Source organism: Gallinula chloropus (genome assembly GCF_964237585.1).
Source record: "Gallinula chloropus genome assembly, chromosome: 4".
In the NCBI taxonomy this organism is placed as follows: Eukaryota; Metazoa; Chordata; class Aves; order Gruiformes; family Rallidae; genus Gallinula; species Gallinula chloropus.
In genome coordinates, this window is record NC_140088.1 from 38,467,630 (window position 1) to 38,493,693 (window position 26,064).

General features: G+C 47.9%; 1 protein-coding gene across 2 annotated transcripts; it reads right to left on the reverse strand.

Moving 5' to 3' along the window:
• PAK6 (p21 (RAC1) activated kinase 6) lies at positions 1-25,473 on the reverse strand (the record flags this gene model as incomplete). Of its 2 annotated transcripts, XM_084262774.1 has the most annotated exons (9): positions 1-168; positions 2,050-2,184; positions 2,798-2,923; positions 3,092-3,218; positions 5,882-6,015; positions 6,101-6,592; positions 10,016-10,633; positions 15,623-15,831; positions 25,386-25,473. In XM_084262774.1, 9 exons carry the CDS (start codon positions 25,471-25,473, stop codon positions 1-3), a joined length of 2,097 nt encoding a protein of 698 aa, XP_084118900.1. The 2 variants fall into 2 exon arrangements, with proteins under 2 accessions (XP_084118900.1, XP_084118901.1); XM_084262775.1 differs by lacking the exons at positions 2,050-2,184; positions 25,386-25,473 and having other exon boundaries at positions 15,623-15,826.
• Positions 25,474-26,064: the final 591 nt, after the last annotated feature.

Here is a 26,064-nt window from a genome sequence, read left to right on the forward strand (position 1 = left end):
TCAGCAGGTAGAGGTACGCTTTCTATATTGTTGGATAAGGGGGACCAGGCACTCTGGAAGTCCTGTCTGAAGCAAAAAGGGGTGATCCAGAAGTTCTTGTGCCGTCGCTCTTTCTAGTGGATCCCGTGTCAACATCCTTTCCAAGAAGTCTCTCAGAACCGGGGAGGTCTGTGAAAAAGCAACCACCCAAGTCAGCCCCGGGAAGGAACCAGACAACAGTTCACACAACAACAGGTTGCAAGGGACGCTGCACATGTCAACTTCGTGACCCAGCTTTGCACAGAAACAGAACATGAGACATTGCTGCAGTGTAAAAGGCATGCTAACTTTCCATCACCAGTAGGCATGTTTAAACGGGCTGTTTTCCTAAAGAAAATTAAGAAAAGACCACCCACCACCTTCCATCTAAGGTAAGTTTGTTTCCCATTTGGTTCTTTATTCTTTTGTGCATTTCAGCACAAAAATCTCCACAGAATTCCAGCTACCCAAGGCACATGGCTTGGGTGGGACGGGCTGGCCAATTCATTCTTTTACCAGCCACAGACTGTGGAAAAAAGTAGTTAAATAGGACTCCCAAGTGGGGTTTGAGAGCTTGGTGCTGCAGAACAGCACACCAAGAAGCTAAGGGACCTCTGCAGCCTCATCCTGTCAAAGGCAGGTAAAAGCCTGTTGAGGGCCAGACCCCAGAACCACTTACACTTGCACCTCTCTTGCAGGTGGTAATCCTCTGCAGCATTGCAGCGGGATAAGAAATTAACTTGGGGTGTATTTATTTATTTGAATGGTGCTAATTGCAGCCGCTTTAGATTGGGGGGTATTTTCCCAGCTCTGGTTAGCTTAGAAGTAGATCATGAAATACTGTTCATACTGAACTACTGAGTTCATGAGTGCTTTGATCTACTTCACTGCAATGGCTACGGGGAGAAGGCACAGCCCAGTTAAGTACAAGTGCCAGGCTCTAGCCTTCATCACTCTGCCAGCAAATCTAGTTACACATCAGAAAAGCAGCAGCGACCATCCCACCTGGTCTCATTTAACCTGCTGCACCCCATACTGCCTTAACCAACCCCCAGTGAGCCATTAGCTGTCATCAGAACGGAGGGCTCAATCCACAGCTGGTGCTGAGCTCTGCCTGGACACTGGGGACGCAGGGGAGGATGGCCACCAGCCTGCCAAGCCAGAGGTCTGCTGAAAGTCAGTTTGCTTCCCAGGACAAGAGCAAGACTTCCAGAACCCCTGGTATGGTCATCTCACCAAACAAGGTGCATGATCCAGACCAGAACTGGCTTCAGGCAGCCTAACGACTGAGAGCACTGGGTCCAGAATGTGACCTTGACATTTTAATGAATCTTGCAAAGGCAAAGAGGAAAGAGAGGGAAGCTGTTGATGTTGCAGTGTATGCTGTTAGTGCAGCAGTCTGCTCTGCTAAATAATTCAGTCTTAGCAGCTGCAGCTACTCTGATTAACTGGAAAGGCCGGATAGCTCAGGATGCTGCAGAGGCTATTTGATCTCGGAGGCTTGGACTGAAATGAAAGGAGGGCTGGCTCTAAGTGGTGACTAAAAGGTAATCCCTGTATTTCTTATGTCACTGCTACTTTTTCATAAGGAGCCATGAAGCCGAGTTCATCTTCAAAGCAGCTGCAGTGTCTCCAGGAGATTATCTCCAGTGCCTGTACCATGCTCTCCTGCACTGGCCATAGCATAGTCTTTGCAGGCCTGAGAGCTGAGAAGCTGGAAACTCCCAAGAGCATGGACCCTCCTACCCATGCCCCAAGAAGCTGAGCTACTTGATCACCACCGGTAAGACACCTGCAGCAGCTCTGGTTCGCATTACTGGATTCATGACCTTACGTTATACGGCACCTTCCCCGAGCAACCACTAGCTGTCAGCAGCAGCTTGCATCCACCCAGGCACCAGGGCCAAAAGAGGTTGCCCAAGAAGCATGTCCTAGCAAGATCCCTTTCACAGCCAGCTTTACCAGGAACAGCTGATACGGAAGCTTCCCCACGGTAATCATCAGGTTTACGAGCCTTTGCAGTATGCTCACCCTGTGGAAGTTTTTCAGTTTGGGAGGAGGACTGTCACGGAGCCTCTTCATTGCCTGGACTGGAGAATCACTAAAATAGGGGGGCTCTCCATCCACCATCTCTATCACCATGATTCCCAGAGACCAGATATCCACCTGCAGGAACCAAGATCACATCGATGCACACAAGTTCAAGCGACAGGTCCTTGCTTTGCTGCTTTCACAAAGACTACAACACCCCACCCAAGAGAAATGTTCCTGAGAACGTAAAACATGAACCCACTTGATGCCATGGAGTCCCTGCTGCAGTTTTAGCCAGACAACGTTCCACCTAGGTGTCAGCTGGTGCTTGTGCTACACCGGATGCTCGGTAAACAAAACGCATCAGTCTGCTGCCACCTGCCCGTAATTCAGAGCTCTCATCCATGCCTCCCCTCCCTTGCTGGCATTGATTGATTTACTGATCCGTATCGTTCCACAGGCTCTTCCTAACTAACATCTGTCCACACCACAGCAGATACAGGTCTATGCCAAACTTCAGGCAGAAGAGGGGAGTAAGTTTACACCTAGGTCCCGGAAGCAGAACAACCTGTTTTTTCTAGTGGTTTAGGAAATACTGATACCATCACAATCAAATCTATAGCCACAGTTATATCTATATTTTAAATAGACTCTAGAGGCTTTTCCTAGAAAAGCCAAGAGTTATCTTCCCATGACACCTCTGAACATTATTTGCTACCTCTTCCAACACTGGGGAAGCGTTCCTTACCTCGGTGGTGTATGGGATCCGTGCAATGACTTCTGGAGCCATCCAGTAGGGAGTACCTACCAGGGACTTTCTTTTAGGTACGTCTTTGCTGATCTGAGCGCAGAAGCCAAAATCAGAGAGTTTGACCTGTAGAAAAAGAACCACCCTTAAAAAGATTTTCACACAATGTGGAGGGAAACACCGAAAATGGAGTAAGAATGAGGTACAAAAAGAAAAGGTTGTGAAGAGAAGTAAGGAGACAGGCTGGGGACACAGCAGCAGAAGGCAGGAAAAGATGTGCCTGAGGTAACGCACCCTTCCATCCAGGGTCAGGAGAATGGAGTCACTCTTAATGTCTCGGTGAATGACCCCCTGAGAGTGAAGATAGGTCAGAGCCTGCAGCACTGATTCACACACCGTCGCAATTTGCTCTTCGTTTAGCCTGAAATTAAAGACACAGCGTTGCAGGGGCAGCACAGAGCACATGGTCGTAGGTCCACAGTGACATTTTGAAGGTCAATTGCAGACACGTATTTCTGCTCCCCATGACCATTGCTACCTTGCTTGTACTGTTCTCTGACAGCTGTTACCGTTGGGAACACTTTTTTCTCTAGCAATTTTGAGTTTTCAGCAGTCTAATGCAGAGAAATTGCATTTTAACCCTTGTGTCTGAACTCATTCTGCAAGATGCTGTTTCAAGCAATGCTGACAGGCGAGGCTGCTTCTTCATGCCAAGGTGCCACCATAACTGCCGCGACACCCTTTTTTTGGAAGCAAATATAGTAAAGCTTTGTTCCCAATCCAGGAAGCAGCTAAACACAAAATGTGATAGAGAATATAGGGGTCCTTTGCAGGTTTCACACAGCTAGATGCTTTGGATACTCTCCCACCTAACTGAAGGTAGCACAGGTTACAGGCAGGGACAATGATCCTGAATTTTACCTCTCTCTGGTGGCACACAGAGTGTGAGCACCAAGAGCCTCACTGTGAAAAGCTCTTGCCATTTGGAATAGCAATATAAGAACTTGAATGACTGAGTGTCAGTGAAAATCACCTCCTGTAACAGGGGACAGGGCTGTGCTCTCCACACATTTCTACCAAGCAATGCCAGAAGAGTTGCAAAGAACAGCTGAAGTTCCCAGTTGGAGTACTTCTGACCTTCAGCACAGCTCCAACTGTTGTTTCAAACCACTCTCTGCTGAGGGCATGGAAACAGCACCTCCTCCAACCCGGGTCTGCAAGGAAGAGCTCAGGAGGCAGAGCTGTGCAGAGCACACCAGCACCTTCTCAATACATGAAAGCAGCTTCTACACATCCATGAAGGAGGTTGCACCCTCAGCTGAGAATTTTACACAGGCATGGCTGCTTTGGTACTCGTATCTCCCTGCCAAACTCACCCTGGGACCAGGCCACCACGTGTTGTGCCTGCACTGCACCGTGCTGGTGGCAGAAACGTGTCTGCGAGGTCTCTTTTGCCACACTGGTCTAACCTCGAATGGGAGAGGGACTTTTCCAACAGAGACCCCAACTCACAAAGAAACAGAGGGTGTCATTGCCCACAGACTGGGCTGCAAGACCAGCTGGTGTGCTTGCAAGCTCTGTGGCTGCAGAATGTAGCACAAGGGGCACTTTCAGCTTGTCACATACGGAGTTCGTGGGTTCACTTGAGTGATGGACAGTGTACAATGGATTACTGGAGGATTAGCTCACTCCTGGGGATGCAAATCAGTTCTCATCATCAGCAAATGGTTAATGTGTGGAATGAGGGTATTTTCCTCCCTAGGAAACACTGATAAAGGCTTGCAGCTGACTTCTGATAAATGTTGGGGTTATAATGCTGTGCGGATAACCTGGCGTTCATCAAAAGGAGGCTTCATAAAATAAGGCAAGTCTAGGCTGAGGTCCCACAGTGGGATTCAGTCTCAGCAGTGGAGAAACCCTTCACAAATATCTTCCCATTTTTTTTACATTCAGTTTTTCCCCCTGTAGCTCCACTAACCCCAGCTAGGAGCTACAGGAGTTTCACTGGCTCTGGAATGCCACATCCTGGCACTCTTCATGACTTTCTTTTCCCATCCAGGAGCAGGTACGTGACTTCCAGTGAAGTCCTGGTTCCCAGCCCCTGAACTTGGTGCTGGAGGGCCTGCACACCTAAGTGTCTCCTCCTTACAGGTGGAGTTGCAGAGGCTACAGAGGACAATGTGCTTCTTTTAATGCTTCCCAAACACATCACAGATGTGCTTCCAAAACAGAGAACCCAACAGAGTTGGCCTTAAATCCACCACAGGATCAGGAAAGGCAGGTAAGTGAGTTAAAGGCATCCTGTATTTTTTTTAAAAGTAAATACAATTAGTGTTAGCAATACTACCTAATTGTAATCCAATTAACACTCTGAACCTTCAAAAAAGGAAAGCTCACCCTACAGACTTCCTTGGACAGTCTTTTCACTGGTGTTCCCTACGTCAGCTAACAGCCCCATAGGACTGCTTGGAAGCAGGAGGAGGGTGCTCCAGGGTCATGGGTAAGACACAACCGTCACGACTGCATCACCAGAATACTTTCTGAGTGGGACTCGAGCGGCCATCTGAGAACAACTCCTTTGCCCTACAGCAATGCTTAGGGCATTAATGAATATGAAGTGGTGTGGATAAGAAAACAAATTTAGCAGAGTGTCCAGCAGCTGCTATCTTTAGGCAATGAAATTTGGGAAAGGAGCCCAGATCTCAAGGCTCTGCTGCACCGCTCCAGAGGAGTTAGCCACAAATTCAACCTCACTGAGGTTGCACCACTGAAAACTATTTCTTCCTGCTCTTTAATACCTACTCAATGAACTTGCTGGCCAGAATACAACAAATACAGTAAACAAGTTTTATAGGGAAGGTCATCGAGTATATGAATAGTGGGTATCTAAAGGGTAAATGAGGTCCCTCCTACATCAGAAGAATTACTCTGTACTTTGAATGGATGACAGTTACAGCATGAAGTAGTTTTAAGGCACTGCAAACACAAGATCTCTGAGGGAAACCATTGGGAAATCTCCCATCCCCGCTGCTCTTGCCTGTCAGGTGGGAATGCAAGCCTTGGTATTCGGATTTTGCTTCCTACCTGATCTGAGACACAATGTCGGTGAGGGCTCCTCCCTGCAGGAACTCCATCAGCACCCAGAGCTCCTCTCCCACCAGATAGCTCTTGTACATCTCCACTACGTTGACATGTTGGTAGTCCCTCATTATTACCACCTGTAAACACACAGCAGATGATGGACCACCACAAAACTTACTCTCATCCAGCAAAGCAAGCATGCACACCCATCCCTGCACCCACCTCATTAAAAAGGAGCTCCCGGCGCTGCTGCTTTCTCAGATCCATCATTTTCACAGCCACCTGCCGCCCTGAGTGCTTCTCTCGAGCAATACAGACAATGCCTGTAGACCCTTCACCAATCTTTACATAATTCTCTAGCAATGTCCGGGGATCCCCCTGGTCCACAACCATCCTAAGGGCAGCTTTGAACTGCTCATGAGTCACAACCACCGGGTCCTCGCTGGCCAGCTGCCCTTTCACAGATGAGTCCTGAGGAAGGTGAAGGTTGCTAGAACTAGTCTGAGTCTGCCGGTTCCTGGGAGATCCCGCCGGTGATGGCCTGCCTTGGGGCCCTGCAATTGCCTTCTCCACTGCTGGTGATTTCTGGGGGGTCCCAGCTTCTGAGATCATCCTGGGAAAATCGGGTGTAGGCTGATCTGACGGAAGAGACTGGGCTTTGGCTGCAGGGCTGCGTGGCGAACCCCACTGCTGGGGCCTGAAGAAAGCATTAGGCTTTGAGAAGAACAAATATGAAAGGGGAAGAAAGAAAGAAAACATGATGGTTACACTAACAAGAAGAAAATCAGGACTCAGTTGTATGATGTGCCACTCTGGCCTTTGGAGCAGACTGGAGCCAAGAGCTCTGGTTTCTTGTCTCCAGGTATGCCCATCGAATGCTACACGACCAGGGACGCCCCAAGGATGCAGATATTCAAGAGCCAGTTACAGGATGGGTGCTACACTTTAAGGGCTTCCAAACTGAGGCAGTTTAAAAGGTACCTTTTAAATCACATGCTTTAAAAAAAACCCCAAACCCTAACATCAAAACCCACAGAAAAGAAAAAAAAAACCCATAACAAAACAACCAGCTGCTAAAAAGCATTCCAGCCCTGCCACCAAAACTCACAGGCAACCTGTGCTGCAGAGAATCTTAAAATCCTTTATCCCTCTGTGCCTCTGATCTTCCTATATATAAAAGGAAAGAGGATTCATGCCAAAGTTGTAAATCACTTTGATGCCTTGGTCTAATTCCCCTTGGGTAATTATGCTCTGCCTACTGAAAATGCTCTCTGCTCCTTCCACTGGTACCTGCAGAGCATTCCTGTCCATCAGACACAGGATTAGCACTCTGCCTTGGGAAAAGCCCCATGAACCAGGGCAGCGGCAGGTAGCCAGTGTGACACTTGGGCTGCACGGAGCCGCTTGCCACCGTGCCACCTCACTGCCTCAGAACAGACCTGTGATGAATTTGGATGAGCAGCACTCTTTCCCAAAGCTCTCACATCTTTCTGGAGACCTCCCACTCAAATACCAAGCAGCCCAACCCCGTTTGGTTTAGGAGATCTAGTAAGATGACAGCCTGCGGTAACGTGGCTTCAGGATACGCATTCCCACGTTGGTGCCATGCACAGGTCTCCCAAGAAGGATAAATCTTGAAGCACTAGCACTCACCCTGGAAACGCTGACTAATTAAAATTCAGCATCATCTAGCAGGTTAGGTATGAAATACATTACATGCTTAGTGTTATGTAAAGTAACAGTGGATCTAACAAGGTACCAACGCCAGAAGGAGCAAGCCAGTCCTTTATATTGGACAAAAAAGAGCTGTCAGAGCAACACGCTTTTTCTCTCTCACTGTTCAGGCAGACTATTAATAAGGTCAATAATAGGGGTATGGGGACCGAAAACTGCTGGTAGAGAAGTTTCTAAAAGAGAACAATTGTACAGAATTTTGGTTTTTAACCAAGGACTTCTGACAACAGCAAAATCTGCATAAGCCTAACACAGACAGAGCTCATTGTCACACCCGAGAGGCCTCCAAAGAACCAGTCCTGACATCAGGGTGCAGGAGTGAGCAAAGTCATTTCCTCCTCATCTACCAGCTCCACCCCAGCAATCCTGCAGAGACATGCTCCTGGCAGCCAAGCATTATTTCCCAACTCTTGTTTTGTCTCAAGGGGTGTGTGTGTGGGGGGAGGATAGATGGTTTTATATAACCTAGAGCATGCAAAAGGGCACACAACATGCATGCAAGCTCCCACATGTTTCTCTAACCACTCATATTGTTTCCTGCTCCTGGGATTTGACAGCCCATATATATATGCCCATATATAATATATATATAAATATATAATTTGAGTCCCTGGACTTTTTGAGATGTCACTGGTTTGCCCCAAATTAGGGCAAAAGGAGAGGCCACACGCCCTTCCCGTGGTGACTTCAGGCACCCACCTCCCCACCGTTAGCCAGTTCTATCCCCTTCCCATTTCATCTGCAGCTATGCATGTCTGGCATGTCACAATTGGACATCCCCATCTCCGTCTGTGAGGGAGACAACGATTTTCATCGTTAGAGGCTGCTCAGAACAGCTCAGATAAACAACGGCCAGCAATAGCACAGATCCTCCACTGAACTGAGAAGGTGGACCCAGTAACCTAGAGGTCTTTCTGACTCCTCTCCCAAGCTGCCCGAACTGAAACACACGCGAGCACATCCGTGCACACATGCCATTGACCAGTAACTGCCACTCATCCCTGTTCAAGCACTGAGGCCTGGCAAAGACGCTCTTGCCAGACGAGAAAGAAGTGGTCAGCGCTCCTAGGTGCTTGGGGATGGGCCTCCAGCCAGCACAGCTCAGCCTGGTGTTGGAGGCAGCACTCAGAGCAGCTCATGCTGCACAAGATCCCATTCCCTGACGGAAGGCCATGTCCCAAAGCCCAGACCTGGGTTGGAGAGAACCCCACCTTGAGACACGCAGCAGCACAGACTGTTTTTGTTGGGCCAGTGGCTCCTGTCATCTCCCTCCCGGTTCATGGACCCCACACCTGCTAGAAATCAACCTGGCCTAGCCCCAGCCCCACACAGACGATGAAACTACACACGGCCCAACAAGGACAGATGATCTGAGGGCTGGAGCACCTCTCCCGGGAAGACAGTCTTGTTCCTTATTGCAGCCTAGAGGGAGCCTACAGGCAAGCTGGAGAGGGCCTCTTTATCTGACTAGCTGTGATAGGACAAGGGAAAACAGGTTTAAACTGAAAGAGGGGAGATATAGATGAGACTTGTGGCAGGAATCCTTCCTGGGGAGGGTGGGGAGACCCTGACACAGGGTGCCCAGAGAAGCTGTAGGAGCCTCTGGACCCCTGGCAGCGTTCAAGGCTGGGTTGGATGGGGCTTGGGGCACCCTGGGCTGGTGCAGGGGAACTGGTGGGATCTGAGGGCCCTGCCCACCCAAACCAGTCTGTGATTCTATGACAGCAAGTACTGGCTTAGCTTGGGAAGGGTCAGGAGCAGCATTTCCTCTCTGTTAACAGGAACTGGAGTGTTTCTCCCAGTTTAATAAGCAAGTCATTCATTCAGGACCATTTTCCTGGGGAGGCATAGCTATGAGCTGTCTCATCCTCACCAAACGCAACAGTCAGGTTCCCTGTTTGACAGTGTGACCGGTGCCGACTGAAACATCCCTGCTGTCAGGAGATACAGCCATAACCAGCAAGATCTCCTGAGGCAGTTCTGTTTTGTACAGGCAAAAGAATACCTCACTAATGTAAATTACGGCTCTTTCCTAAATGGCATGGGACATTTAAGCTAGTATAGAGGCATTGAAGTTGTGCCTTGATTACTACAAGAGTAGAGAGAAACGACTAAGCCCCCTACCTCCTCCCCAGCCTACGCTCCTGCAAGCGCAGGTCTGTGAACCAGCCTTTCCTGTGTAGGCCTGGCTGCCTGGCTGCCATTCTGAGCTACGCCTGGCTTCTGTGACGCTTAGGCAGGCGGCACATTTCCCCCACCCAGGACCACTTTGATTCCAGCATTAATCATAACAATAACAGATGGTTGCATGATGCTTGCTGTTAGATTTGTTCAGCTGCATAAGCAACCTCTGGAACTGTAAAGTCCACATTGCGCTCGCTCAGAAATACTGGATAACGATACCTTTATCTGCAGGGAGGGGCCCGACTTGTTTGAGCCACTGGATGAGGGGAACACGCTGCGCAACAGCCTCCTCTTCAAGCTGTTCTCCCTGGATTTGGAGCTCGGGCTGCCCTCACCTGAGGGCCGGGAGTTTGCTTGTCGTAGAAGACAAGGCTGAGGCCAGCACTCTTCTGAGTTCTTTTTTCCCATCTTCTCACTCTCCCCCAGCAGCGTTGGCATGTGCTGCAAACCAGAGGCACGCTGAAGGCAGCTGCCGTCAGCTCCCTGGAACTCCGAAGGCCCAAGAGACTGGGCCTTCGTCACCATGCCATTGGGGTGGGTCTGTCCTTCCAAGCGGGGTTTATAGTCTGGCCACATAGTCTGCCTCCGGGTCACCTTGGTCCCACCATTGCAATTGAGGTAGTTTCCATATTTGTCTGCCCAGTCTGCTTCGGGACTCTGAAGATACATGTCGGGGGGTCTGTCTTCCCCCAGAAGCCCAAGGGACTGAGCTCTCCTCCGGCTGGTGGGGCTCCTTCCCCTCAGAGTGTTGGAGCTGATGGCAGAAAGCTTCTGGATATCGTTGAGTATCCCAGAGATGTAGCCTTCGACTTCCACGGTGCTGCCCCTCACCACAGTCTGTGAAACACAGGGAAGGAAAAAGTTAAGAGTCGTAAAGACTGAGGCTGGATTTCATAGAATGAATCACAGAATGCATTGGGTTGGCAGGGACCTTTAAAGCTGTCCAATTCCACTCCTGCAGTGAGCAGGGGCACCTTGAACTAGAGCAGGGTGCTCACAGCTTCAAGACTGACCTTGATGTATCCAGGGATGGGGCTTCCACCAGCTCTCTGGGCAACCTGTGCCAGCATCTTACCACCCTCAGCATGAAGAGCTTCATCCTCATGTCTCATCTAACCCTGCCCTGCTCTAGTTTAAACCATTGCACCTCATCCCATCTCTCCATGCCCTTACAAACAGCCCTGCCCAGCTTTCCTGTAGGACCTTCAGGATTTTTTTTTAGAAAAATTTTTTTTACTGAAAGAGTTGTTGGGGCCTGGAACAGGCTGCCCAGGGAGGAGGTTGTGTCACCATCCCTGGAGGTGTTTAAGAAAAGGATTGATGAGGTACTTAGAGATATGGTTTAGCATAGGACAGGAACAGTTCGACTTGATGATCTTAAAGGTCTTTTCCAACTTTGTGATTCTGTGACTGGAACGGGCTTGGAGGTCTCCCCAGAGCCTTCTCTTTTCCAGGCTGAACCAACTCAACTCTCTCAGCCTGTCTTCATAGGAGAGGTCTCAGATCATCCTCCTGGCCTCCTCTGGACCTGCTCCATGTCTGGTGAGACCTCCCCAGTACTGCAGGGGAGGGGGGTCTCACCAGAGCAGAGTTTATCTCAACACAGGTTAGATTTTGTCTAGCCAAAGAGAACACAAGGAATTGTGGGGCGTAGGGGAGAAATCCTTTTTTCATTGTCCTTTACTGAGAAGGGGTAGTGGGGGGAAGAAGTCATTGAGTTTTGTCATTCTGTCCAGAAAAAGCAGTGCTGTCAGCCAGAGCAGCGAATGCCGCTGCTGCTGCACTTACTTTCTCAAGGACAACGTTAAAGCAAAACTGGGATGGTTTTACCACTCCTAACTCTCCTGTGTAGAAATTGTTCTACACTACACCACTAACTTCGTCTCAACAAGCTCCAGAGAGTATTAGTTCTCAGAAGAAGTTACAGCATACGTTCTATCTGCAAACGGCACCTTGCTGTTCCAAGACAAGGTTCATCTGTCCCCTGAAGCACTCTCAGTAGTGTTGTAAACAGCCTCTCTCAGTCCAGCTCTCTACAATTTTTGCTAATGCATCTTAATCCTGACCAGTGAAGACCACGCTGTTCCAACACTGCATTCCTCCTCTGTTCTGCCAAGCTATTATAATTAACTATGACGAACAAAGGGTCACAACAGCTCACAACTGCCATGTAAGCAAATGATGAAGAACAAGGCTTCCATCCAAACAAGCAACAGCACTATACAAGTAGGGCGCTTGAAGCTGTTGGGATATTGCGTGGTGCTCTACCTTGTTTCTTCTGGAACTGAAGCGCTTCCAGGAGCTTTTTCAGTGCTGGGAACCAAAACGTTAGTTTCTTCACAGAGATTAGCAGCGTAGGATCATTCCGACACTTTCATGAATCTCTGCCTGAGGGAAGCCCTTCCTTGGAGTGGTGGCCATCTCCTGTTTGCTAACTGAACTCCAGGGATCTTCTAAAGATGCTGAATTAATTACTTCTAGCCTAATAGTGAGCTGGTGCAAAACAGCAACTCCAATAATTTCAACACAATGCCACCACAGGGCACAATATGAGCACTGGGTTTGCTCAGCATCTGAGAATGAAAGACTTTGTACAAAAAAGTGAAGAAAGGAGAATCTGGCCCATGCTATCGCAGGCACAACATCACCTGCAGCAGGAATTCTGCTCTTTGGTCCTGCTGTGGCATTACACTTTCCTCACCGTGTACACACATCTTCCTCCTTGCCCCATGGAACAACATGTTCAGGACACTAACTCCTCATGCTATTTCCATCACTTTTGCACCAAACACAATAGGGGAAAAAATGCTGAAAGTAAATGGTTAGAAAATCTGAAACCTGTCAGTGGGGTGGGAAGAGTCTTCCATCTGTACTAACTGATCCATTAAAAAACCCAGACATCCCAGTTTCTCAACTAAAAGCACTAGTACATGAATGCAGGATGCCTCCACACCTCTGCTTATGCTCACACAGGCAAATGGGAGAAAAAGAGGCCTTCCTCCAGTGTTCACTGATGCTTCAATGTTTCTACAAACTGGGGAAAAAGAATAACTCAAAATAATAACTCAATATAAAGTTGGAAGAAATCTCAGGAGGCCAGCTAAAGTCATTCCAGAAAGACTTCTGCCTAATGTTCTCAAAATAAGAAGTCTCCAAGAAGAGATGCTATGGCCCATCTAGAAAATTCATTCCAGTGCTCACCTTCTCATTAAAAACTTCTTCAGATTAGACTCAAGTCACTTCTACTGCACCTCGAGTCCACTGAGTCAGTCCTATCCCCAGTTGGGAGTTAGCTGTACTTTGCAGCTGGGTTTAATGACTGCATCAGATTAATGAAGAAACATCCAAATTTGAGGAAAATCTCTTTGGAGTGCTCTCACACAGATCATGTCTTACTGTCCAAAATGTAGAAATTAAAATTTTAAGAAGAAAAGTGACCCTTTTCAAGCTAGAAACACGTGTACATGTCAAAAAAAGAGAAAACACTATGATAGTTGAATGCAGGACTTTATGTACAAGGGCTTGGTCTAATAGAGCCAATAAGCACTTAAATAAATAAGTCTTACTAGATTGGTGTCATTGAACAGATGTTTGTTCAAATGAAGCTTACCAGAAATAATCAACTGTGTGCTGTGGTCTAAGAGCATGTTTGCACTTGGATTTGGGGGTGGGGAGGGGGATCCCAACAGTATTAGTTTAAGATTCCTCTTCAGTTTTTAAGAGAATGCTGGGTATTCTGTCCTTGTTCCCTTAAAGGCTTCCACCTCCTCTCAGCTTTTACCTTAATGGGCCTTAATGAGTCATAGATTAAAGTACTGACCAGCATTTTACTCAGGAGAAACTCCAGTAAACGTCTTTGTGCACATTTCTATTTTGACAGTGCTGCCTCACACTCTTCTTTTTCCTCATACTTGGGAAAACTTGCTCTGGGAATGCCATGGGTACGGTGTCAGGAGCCTAACTGAAGTCAAGATACTGGAGAGAGTTATCCTTTCTCCCTCACCCAAAGCCTGATACCCTGTGATTGATGGCAATTGGGTTGCTTGACATGATTTGTTCTTGATAAATCCATGCTGGCTGCAAGCTATTACCCTGCTATCTCCTAGGAAGTGGTTGCAAATAGATTACTTGCTTATTTGTTCCAGGCTCTTTCTGGGAACTGAAATTACTCTGATCTGCAATTCCTTGAATTTCATTAGGCCCAGCTGACTTGAAAATATGTAACTTGTCTAAGAAGCCTCATTTCTGGTCATGTTCTTTTCTTATTCTGCCTTCTTATCCCCTCATGCTTGTGTTGATTGTGTTAGTCCACAGATCACAGTTAACCTTTTCAATAAAGACTGAAGAAAAGTCATTAAACATTTAAGAATTCTCAGTGTCATCTGCTAATAACTTTCTTCCAAAATAAGCAGAGAACAAATCCTTTCCTTCATCCTCATTCTCCTCCACAGTGTACTTAAAATGTCTCCTTAGTGCTCTTTATGTTCTTTGAGAATAACATCTCTTTCTGTGCCTTGGCCTTCCAGTTTTGTTCCTCTATAAATTTCTTTTCTCTTTGCCCTTTATAACTTGACCTAGTTTCCACCCTTCTGAGCAATCTTCCTGCAGTTTAAGCTCATTAGAGAGCTCCTGATCTAACCAAGTTGGTCTCTTATTACACATTTTCTCTCTCCTCTGGATTCTGGTCATATCTCCTACTACATTTTGAACCTCAAAGCGCATTCAGGACACCATCAAACTGAAGGCAATACCTCCTCCCTTTTTCTTTTACCTGTTCTTCCCAAGCAGGTTTTTCCTTTCTAAATTGGCTTTCTGCTCAAAGATCCTGGTGTGCCATTTAAATTGCAGGTTTGATTTTGCATCATACTAAAATGTAGTCCCATTCAGTCCCCGCACCTGAAGTGTCTGTACACAAAAAGCTAAATATATTCATCAAATAGGCAACTATTTTCTTTTATGTGCTTCCTAAAACCCAAGTAGTTACATCTCTGTTTTACAACTTTCAGTTTTTAGGCCCCCATAGGGATTTTTTTAACTGGGAACAAAAACGTTCCACAAGCTAGCAGGACTTTACACACAATAGTTCTGCCACCATCTTTCACTCCCTTTTCCAAGAGGTCAGCACAAATCTGCCTCCCTTCACACAGCAGATCCCTGCAGTCTCTTACGCCATGATCAGCACCATCCAAGCACGACAGCCATTGGAACATGCCTGTCTACAAGGATCAGCAACTTGTTTCTCCTAGCTGAAGGACTCGCTTTCAGGAACTCCTCCTGGTTGTTGTGTCCCACATTCTGTTCAACTGCTGTGTTATCGACCCTTTTAGCCTAAACCCCGCTCTAGCCCTGTTCCCTATTGTGTCCCACCTCTGTAGCCATCCATGAACATCAAGCTAGTGCTGCCCCACTCTCTCCTGCTCAGGCTTCCCTGTCAACTTAATCATCAGCCTCATCTGCTCACCCACAAGAACAAACTTGCTAAAACAGGTCTCTCTGCCAGGTCTCCTCTTCCCTTCCCTGTACGGCAGCTGAACACACCATAAGCCCTCTCAGCTACCACGGGAGCTGTCACAGGTCCATGTTACAGGGACAGGCAGCCAGCTGGTTATTTGAACAGTGATACTACTGCAGCTAAGGGTACCACCATCCTTATGATGAAGTTACTATCACCTCCAAAAAAGACTGTGTTATCAAAGCCCAGCTATCCACCAGATTCCTTATCGGTCCCACCTTTAGCCTATTTAATGCAGATATTGCCTCAACCTTCCCCCCACACCAAGGACCAGGAAAGCCCAGGGACAGGAAAGAGTAGCCTTCATCTCTTACCTTCATAGGCTGGAGCTGCATCCTTGTGATCCTTGAAGGGTCTACCACTGGCTTGGGGCGCCTCAGCGTGTCTAGAATATTCTGCCATTGAGGGGGCAGGCCCACAAATTTGCCCTCCTTCGGGTCAAACGAAGTGTGGACACGGTGCTCAAAGTTCTGCGGAGCCGAGATCTCCGGGCGTTTCTTCTTCTTCTTGCGGAACATGGTGCCTGAATCAGAGAAGGCAAAGCCATCAGTGCTCTTGCACATATAGGTCCAATCAGTAATATCATGTATCAGTTTAATTGCATTGTATTAAGAGCACCCTCTGCAGTGACAAGCACTTTAACAGCAGAGTTGACATGATCATCTGCTTTTACAGATGAGGAAAGCGAGGCAACAAGGGAGCAATGACTTGCTCCAGACCACCTAGCAGTCGGCAGCTGAGTGAGGACTTCTGGTGAGCTGTTCAGTGCTCTGCCCAGGTACTCCTGTTTCAGAAGAGAAATGGGCACCCATTACCTCTGCAGCTGAACCTCACTTGGCTTTCCTTTATTTCTACAATTCCCATTCCCAGAGAGAAACATTTTAAATACATGACACACACACATTTCTATTTTACAGGCTCAAACCTAGGTTAAATGGCTTTGGAACCCAGCCAGTCACACTGTTGATTCCACTACAAGCCTGGAGTGTAGGGTGGTTATGAACAGAGCTCAGGCTGTCTTCTCACTGGCTACTCCCAGTGAGTAGCATTCATTTGATTCCCATTTAAAGACAACAGAGCTGTTGCCAAAGGAAGAGCTGCCCAAGACTGATTTTGAATCACAGTTTTTCCAGCTTAGACAGAGGGCTTGGGAGGAAGAGAGGAGGTAGTAGGTGGAAATCAAACTGTCAGCAGGTAGCTGAAGAAGCTAAAATTAAAAACTAAGATTCTTTTCCCTTGAGGGCTGAGAGAGACAGTTTGTGTGAACAACCATTGCAGCTGCAACAAGCCAAAACCAGCTAACGCTTAAATATACCCAAACACAAGAGGTGTTCAGAGTCTAAATTTAGACTTTATAGCACCCCCCCCCCAAAAAAAAATAAAATAAAAAAAAAAGAAGTAGTTAGATGGAAAGCCAAAATAAGATGACCTTCTGGCATCAGAAAGACATGAAGAAAAAGGAAGGGATGGAGCTCTGGTCTCAGAGGTGGGAAAGTTTGAGTAACTGGGGGACTGCGATGGTGGACACCACCTCTTCACAAAAGATGGACAGGGAAGATGGGGTGAGGAGGAAGTTACCCTTTCCGTGAAGGAGTAGCTCAGAAGTAGGAAGATTTTCTATGACGAGTAGGGCTTTTCACAGCATGGGGTGGTGGGAGTCTGGCAGACGATCGGCATAGACCAAAACAAGTCCCAGCTGGACAGGAGGAAAAGCTTTCATGGCTGGGAGAGTCCAGCCCTGGTGCAGGTTGCCCAGACAGGCTAGGCAGTCTCCATGCCCAGAGGTTTCCAAGAGAAAGTTTGTTCCTGAAGACAAAGCCCTGTGCAACTTGGTCTGCTTTGAGCAGGGGGTTGGACTACAGATCTCTCAAGGTCCTTCTCCACTGAAGTATTTTATGATTCTATTGACTGGTCTGACAGCTTTAAAGTTAAGAGTACTCCACGTTAGTGTTTTCTTAATTGCTGTTGGAGAAACACATTTAATGAGCAAATTACTGTTGTGTGGCTGCAATGAAATGGTGTGCACCTGAGCTCATCATCTTCTTCCCAAGTTCTTATCTTTCAACGCACAGGATGAACTGAACAAGAGCTGTAAGAGAGATGAGACAAAGCTGAGGCCCAGTGCCAGAACCTTTTGGGTAAAGCTCTAGCACTAAAAGCTCTCTAGCTTGGGAGAAAGCTGTACAGGTTTCCTTTAGGCAATTCATATCCACCAGTAGGAAAAATAATAGTTTGTGTATTCTTCCCTTTCCACTGACAACTTCAATACTAGCATTTGTCTCCCACTAATACTGCTTAAAGCGATGGGGACTGCCTCTTCCTTAACATCAGGTAGAGGATTTTTGCCACTTGATCTTCAACTTAACAGCAATTGCTCTTCCCGTGTACAGGACCTCAGCTTCCAACTCTTTGTGAGGAATAAATGTTTCCGAGGGTCAGAGGCACAGAACACAGAGAGAAGTAACGTGCTGTAGGCACAAAAATGCTTCTGGAGGACACTGGTCTTGAAAATCAGCAGCCCTTATGATTTTTTTTTTCTCCCCACAGTGACATGTCAAACATTTTCCAGGTTGTTCCACTTAAAACTGGTTCAGGGAGCAAAGTTCACCAGGTGAGCAACAACTTTGTTTCCCAGTGCTAGACTGAGATCCTGAAAACACGCACGGACTTGCTTAAACTTTGGTTAACGTGAACCTGGGGTCACTGGGGTGGGAAGTGTGTGTTTGTCACAGAAGAACCACCTAAATCACGTAACACATCCTCAGTGAAACACAGGCTTCAGGCACTGACAATGCCTACTGCAGTACCACGTCCTGAAGCCTACCAGAGATACCTTGTGCTTGGAAAAGGAAGCAAAAGGGGAAGACGCTACAAAGCCACTTAAAAAAGGGGCTGGAAGCAGCTGCCTAGGAGAGGCTTCACAGCCAGAATAATCTTTGCTTAGAATTTGTTCCAATGAAAACCCAAATACATCTTAATGGAGAGTTTATGGGAAGAGCGTCTGTGCTCCAGGTCTGGACTGCACCTCCTCGCACACAGCGATTCATCTCTAAGGCCCTTAGGGGCTGCCAATTAACTAATAATCAAGACTTAAGTTGCAGTGCAAGGGAAGAAACCCCAGTGCAGACAGTCCTGGAAAGGAAAGTTACTCTCATAGCTCATGGTGTGAACACGCTGGTGCCGCCAAGGAGCTTTCCCAGCCTCCAAGGGAAGCAGGAAGTCTAGCTGTAATATTCCATCAAGTGCTTCAGTTCCCAACAGTGACTGCTCGTCAGTCGTGACAGCGACTTGATCCACCCAAACAGGGACATTTCCAGCCAGAGCAATGTCGTTATTTTAACCAGCATCTCTCCTTTGCCCCTACTCTCACAGCTTCATTCCTCCCCTCACCCTCACAAAGAGAAGATATTCAGGGCATAGCACACACCGTGTCTTTCAAGTTTGCTCTTTAACTGCTTTGGGTGGCAAGGGGTCCTGTAAAAGGTGGTGATACAAACGCCACGACCATCAGTGCCCGCAATAGTGGCTCCTTTCTGGAGATTTCGGTCATTTCCCCAGGAGGACAATGATGCTAACTAAACTACTTCAAAATGCAGGTTTTTCCCCCAAAGAGAACAACAGCTGTAAGCCAGTATCTCGGTTTGATCAGCATAAACACTACATTTGTGTCCTTACATTAAATCACTATATACCTGTCAGTTAGCACCTGGGTTCAGGTCCCCCATACAAAAGCATGCTGCCTACACCAAAAAAGCATCAACTAAGTTCACAGTCAGTGGTGGGGTGACTCCCTGGCATGGCCTGCACCTACCTCATCCCTTCACAACAGACATCTTAAAACCAGCAAAATGCAATCCACCCCAAATACAGTATATAACCCCGGGCATCCGATGCTGCCTGCTTCCCAAGCGCAGCATTGGTCTGTGGTTATAAAGACATTGCCATATCAGACAGGTGGTTTAAAGGCACACTGCATTCAGATCAAATCACATTCATGTACTAAAAATAGCTATTTGAAATCCAGTGGATTGTAATCATCTGTGTAGGTTCTGCATTTCACTGAGGAGGTCTGTATTTAACCAGTCTCCTTTCACTTCGTGGTTATCATGCAAGAGCTATTTATTGATCTTTCCAATACCCAGCTAAAGCATGTTTTTAAATAAAAAAAAAAAAAACATAAAACAGGCCTTTTCTCATTCAACAAGAAATTCATAAGAATATTTTATGCACATAAGATTTTGAAAATCAAGCCAAACCTGTATTTAAACGTAGACAGCATTCCTTCAATATAATAATACAAATACCGTGACACTGATTTTATAATCATCTCCTAGACTTTAGTCTTTCATTCCCTGCTGACAACTGTGCTGTAAGAAATGTCACAAACATAAATAATAAAAGTCACTACCACGAGACAAAAGCAGTCGGAGATTGAAATTCTCTCAGCGATCCATTCCTGCTGCCTGGGAAACCACGTTAGATTTTTCAACTCCAGATATAGCTGTTGCTGGATGATACAGCTCCAAAAGCTGTCACATCTGCCACTGAGCATGAGAAAAATCCCACAGCCAGCAGATCCAGAGCAGGGGGAGGGATCGGCTGGGAAGGAGGGGCGAGAAGAGAGAAGGGTCAGGCTCAGATGAGAGGAAGGGGTGGGAAGATTAAGGATGGGAGAGAGACAGGGGGGTATGAGAGTTGGGAAAGGGGAATGGCTGGGAGATGAGCAAGCCGGAGGGCACGGGAAAGAACCAAACCCAGTGGAAAAAAAAGGAGGAGATAAACGCTATTGGGAACTGCTGGTTACAGCACACGGGTCATCTAATCTGATTCGCCTCCGCCCCGTACACACACAGTTACACGCTCCATTAGGGTATATGCGCCCTGCTTAACTGCGCCGTACGCTCCTCCGCTCGCACACACACTTGATGACAGCAAGACAGCAGGGAGCTACTTCAGCCTGACTTGTACGGTTCCCGTCAAAAAGCAGCCTTCCCTCCCCCTCCTTGCTGCAGCAGCAGCCCAACTCCTTCCTCAGTGCTCATTGCACTGCCATCAGATCCGGATGCAGCTTGCCACATTCCTCCCGCTCTGGCCGAGAGATAATGCTCAAGCCCTGGGCTGAAGAAATTCCCAGGATTTCTAAGCACTCCCTCAGCTGATAGACCAAACTACCCCAGCCAGCTACAAGAGAAGGGGAGGAGGAGAAATCTTCCTACAGGATCTGAGCTGTATGCCGATCGAGTTTGGAGCAGGGAGATGAAGAAGATCCCAGAGATCCTGCCACGTTTCCATACGCCACCGTGCAGGTCACTGCCATGTAATTAATACCTTCACAGTTCAATAGGCCGGTATTGATGTCTGTCGTACGTGTACCCGCAGCTGTTCATGCACAGAGCCTTGTTGCAACGACACCTTCTGCACTTGTCTGCAAGTTTTAGGTACATTTTCCCCCCTTATAGGAGAGTGGACATGCCCCTGGTGTGCTATCGTTTCCTTATTTCAGGCCCTTTCCTTCCACTCCTCTGCCTGCAGCAGCAGAGCTCAGTGTCGGAGCACACTGGCAGCACAGCAAACCCATGTAATGCTCTAAATCCTGCCCAGACACATGCACCAGTGCACAGATTAATATTACATTAGAAATACTCTTAGGGAAAGACATATTTATTCTATCGGTGGGTTTGGTTTTGACAAATGAGAGAAAAAACCCCGCAACTGCTTGACATGGTTTTGCCCTGACTCCTCCAAGCAGGGTCCAAAGGCTGGGGTGCTGCCTCTCTCTCCCCTGTTCCAGTTCCTTGCTCGTAAATTAAGACTAAAACCTGAAGCACAGTGAACGCCCGTTTGCTCAGCTTGTTTTGGACGCTGCTCAGTGACATACTTTTAGGTGTGTTTTACTTCTACTTGACCAAATTCATTCTGGGGCATATAAAAGCCCTTGCAAAGAAAAGACCTCTTGAACTTTCTGAAACCAGTACAGGCACGTCCCAGACGATGATGGGCTTTTTCACTCAACAAATAGTAAGTGTTTTCCATTACTGGCAGACCCCTGGATATCCCAGCTAAAGTCCCTGTCCTATGGTGCTGGTCTCTGAAGTCAGGCCCCACCCTCTGGAGGTTTCACCTAAGCAGACGAAAGGTAAGGAAAAGGAATTATTATCCTCATTTGCAGAGCAGATTAAAAAAATAAAAATAAATTACTAGCTTGGTGCCTTCCCAGCTATGTCTAGATTAGAAAAACTACAAGAGCTTCCAGGTACGTCTCCTGGCTGCTTATTACCTCCATATTGAGGCCAGATCCAGGCGCAACACGCCCTGGCTTCTGTGGAGAGAAAACACGGGTGCTCAGCACCGGTGGGAGCCGAGGCATGCTCTGACCACGTTTGATCTTGACACCAGCACATCGGTCTAGACACCACGACAGAAACCGGCTGCGCAGACAGAAATCACACCCAAACCTCAATTGCAACCCGGTGCTTCATTACGCGATCGGCCTTTGCTGCCGGTGTTTGGTTTGTGAGAGGGTTACGGCTGGCAGGCACCACCGCAGCACCAAGAGAAGGCTGTGGCTCATCACATCCGCCTTTCCCCACGCCAGTGGGATGCATGCTGCAAGGCTGAGACGTAAGCCACTATGGCAACACTGACCTTCGTGTCCACCTTGATGTGGCCGTGCCCTGGTCTGGACATACAAAACCATCCAGCACCACACCTCTCTGGCACCTACCTTACACGTGCACCCTGCACTGTCAAGGTCCGAAAAGCAACTGCATTGTTTCAAAAGGGTTTACTGTGATTATTTTGCCACAAAGGATGCACTGGGGTTAAAACCAGCAGCCATGTTTTGCCCTTAACCCAGAATACCAAAGAGCTCCAAGATCAGGTAGGATACAGGGTTTCACAGATCTGTTCAAGCTGAGCCTAAAAATACTACTGAGATCGGAATAAGCACGTTTATGGTCCTGCCTCCAAAACTTCCCATGAACACCAATATCTTCCATACGAGCCAGGAGGTTACATCAGGACAAGAGCAAGGGGCCACATCTGGCACGCCAGCCCACATGGTGCACGGAGGAGCTGCGGTGCGTGGCTGCATCTGGGGAACATGCGACTTCCAGCAGTGTTCCAAATGCCGGGTGCCACGTCCTGCGGCTGGCTGAGCTCCGTAACCTTACGCTGCTGCTCCTCCATGCCACGTCACGGCTCACAGATCTGGCTGCCTCCAGAACATCAGGTTATGAGAGGGAAGATGCAGCTCCGTGCTGCAAATGTGCATGATACAGGCTTCAGTTTGGGGAAGCACAGGGCAGCAGCTAAGCAAGAGTCATCTGTGTGGTAAGCCTAGCTGGTGGCTTACAAGGAGACGTGTCACAGAAGAGACCCTGGTGACTGCACGCATCTTGCATCCCAGTCTTCCCTGCAGCAACACGGCAAAGGGCCACAGAGACACCACAGGGATTCCCCAGGCCACCCCCTGGTATCAAGATGCAAGAGTTAAACTTCCTTCCTGACATGACAAGGGGCGATGGCTACAAGTTGGAGCACAGGGAGTTCCGCACCAATCTGCAGAAGAACTACTTCTCGGTGAGGGTGACAGAGCCCTGGGACAGGCTGCCCAGGGGGGTGTGGAGTCTCCTTCTCTGGAGATATTCAAGCCCTGTCTGGACGCCAACCTGTGCAACCTGTCCTAGGGACCCTGCTTTGGCAGGGGGTTGGACTCAATTAGCTCTGGAGGTCCCTTCCAACCCCTACAACTCTGTGAATCGTGAATTCCAAACACCCTCAAACTTTAGTCCCCACGCTGTGTTCTCCCAAAGCAATATACATATATACTTAACTGCTGTCAACAGCCTGCAAGGCAGCTCACTGGCATTATGCCCATGGGATAACTGATGGGAAAACTGCAGCAGTGCCCTGAAACACAGAGGGGATGGACTAGCTTAAACCCCACAACCTGGCTGACTGTCAGCACCCTCCTACTCACTGCCAACACTGATATGGAAATTTAAATCATTACGGACAAGTCTTCTCCAAGGGGGTATCAGTTCTCCCACTCCCATTAGGAAGGAAAAACAGGTGCCAGGAGTATGAGTGTTCACACAGCACTCTATGCATTGAAACAGAAGATAAATAACGTACCAGCTACAGCTACACTCTGCTTGTCAATTAATCACAAAATAATCCAGCTCCTGACACTACAGGCTAACATGGCTCAGCCATAGGGTGAATGTCATGTCCTCAGATCATTATTTTTCTTGAGGGAAATAGATTTGAGCCTTCAGTCTGTCATCACCCTCCTTTCACGTTGCGCTCACATGGCAGACAAATGGATGATGACTCTCAAAACAACAATATCCTCACTAGTGACAACATCTGAGTGCACTGGCCCTCAAGCCACGTGGTGATCTTCCCTCAATGTTAGGATCCATACTGAGAAATCCCTTAAAAGACGACCTGAATCAGCCAGGTCCCAATTCCATACTGCACTGCATCAGGTCCGTACAATCCTTATGAACCCGCAGCGGCTCTTGCTAACTTCAGAGCCCATGGGCTGTATGTGTGCAGAGTGGGTGTGCAGAGCTGACGTGCAGCTCCGAACGTGATGAAACTTCTGCATGGTACTGCTACAGGTACCCTCAAGAGACCACAACGTGCAATGCAGAACTCAGAACCTGGCTGAGATGTTACTTGCAGTTGGAGAAGGTTGGTCCAGGCTGTTTTAAACAATTTGCACAAAGTATTTAGCTCTTTTCTCTGCTTGTGGCATTCCCTAAACACAACGGAGAAGCAGGTTAAATAGAACTCTCTAGTTTTTTCTGATCAGAAGAAGGAGAGCCAAATTTCCTACTGCTTCTCCTTGGGAATGAAAACACTTTTGTGCCAAAGGAAGGGTTACACTTCTCACTTTTGCAAGCCTCAGCAGCAGGACCCCAGATATTCTTTCTGGGTGCACACATACCCCCACCCATCCAGACGGAAACAGCCCCTGTCCTGGAAAAGAGCCTGTCAGTCTGGAACCACAGTTACTAACCCAGGAAACTGTGTACTGGCAGCTCTTTCCACTATTCCATCAACTTTGCTACTAGGTAGATAAAGAAACCACTGCTCACACTTTGCACACAAGGATGCATATACCAAGGCAGCGTAGAATATTTAAACCAATCTACAGCTTCATCACACAGTCAAGAGTAAGACTTTTCAGAGGGATGGGGCCTGAAAGAACATCACACAGCAGTGTTGCTTTCCTCAGCAGCTGTGCAGGGGCTCCATCACCCCAGGTTTTACCCAAGAAGAAAACTCAGAAAAGCAGAGTAAGACTCAGCAAATTTCTCTCACTCTATGTAAGTCCCCCAGCCTCACCTGAGAGCTTGCACTCACCAGCCACAAACTGCTCTTCGGTCTGTTCAGTACTTTGTCCCCAAATTCATTAAGGCATCAACGTCCTGGCAAAGAGGAAAGTAAACACATCAGCAGACGTTAACAGACAGCACTCTTTTCGGTAGCTGGAAATACCTGGCCATATACGTGGGTTAAAATGTGACAAAACCAATTAAGTACAAATGCCCAAGGGAATTGCAGATTGTAGCTTAAATAAGAGATTAGCCAGCTTTCAGATAGCCAAAACCCACTAAGGCACCCTACACATGCGAGTACTATGAGGTACTTTCAGTCGGTGTGCTGACAGGATCTTGGCTAGCACAGCAGACGGAGGGTCGGGAGGACAGACACGTGGGGTGCAGCCGGTGAGTCAGTCAGAGCTCCTTGTGAGACACAACGAGGGTCCTTCCAGGTACAAGAGCCTTCAGAGGAGATATCGCAACGTCTCGCATAAAGGCTATGAGCACGCGTGTTCCTGACATGCTGTCTGCTCTCTCAAGCATCACCCAGAGTAATTTTTAACCCTTTCTGCACCCCAGTACTTTAAGAGCATCACCCTGCAAGATTCAACAATGCATTTTCCACTCCACATTCCCCATCATCTTGGGTGCCAATCAGTGACATTGCTAGACCCCAGACACCACAGCCCCACATGCTGGCCCACCTAAAAGACCCTGGAAAACATAAAAAGAACGATCTTACCAGCAGTCCTGCAGCAACAATGCTGGTAGAGGACAATTCCAAGGGAGAGGAGAAAGAAGGGTCTGGAGGGAAACTCTCCCACCGTCATGCAGCGAAGCCGATTGGAGGACAGTGTTGCTGGGCTAAAGGACTAAAGATGAAGGAATCCAGCTCCCATTTTTTCTTCCCTTCCAGAACCATCCCTTAAGAGGAAAAAAAAAAATGGTATGACCCCCCAAACCATTCCCCTCTCACTTTGCCCTAGGCTGGCACTGCCAACACACATGCGATCATCACGCTAATTCCTGGCAGCGGGAAGGCTTAGCTCCGCAGGGAAGGGGTTAAGCCGTAGCAGCAAAGCCACCGGGGAGCAAAGACGTTAGTTTAACCCGACAAACCTAGTCCTCTGTAAACAGAGGAAACAGACCGCACGAAACAGCAGCCATCAGAACGGTGCCGTCGCTGCTTTAAAGCAAGCAAGCCAACATCCATCTTCAAACCCACAGGAGGGAGCTTACCCCGGACTCCTCATTGCTCCGTAACCAGAGGTGAGGTGGGAATGCTCTGCCACCGGCATCTGCCAGCACGCGGATAAACTTGAGAGAGAAAGACGGCACGAGAAAGCGGGAGAAGAAAAAGGGGTGGAGGCAAGCCTGACATGTTTGTACAGTGCCTGGTTCACCCAAGCTGCTGAGTTTGA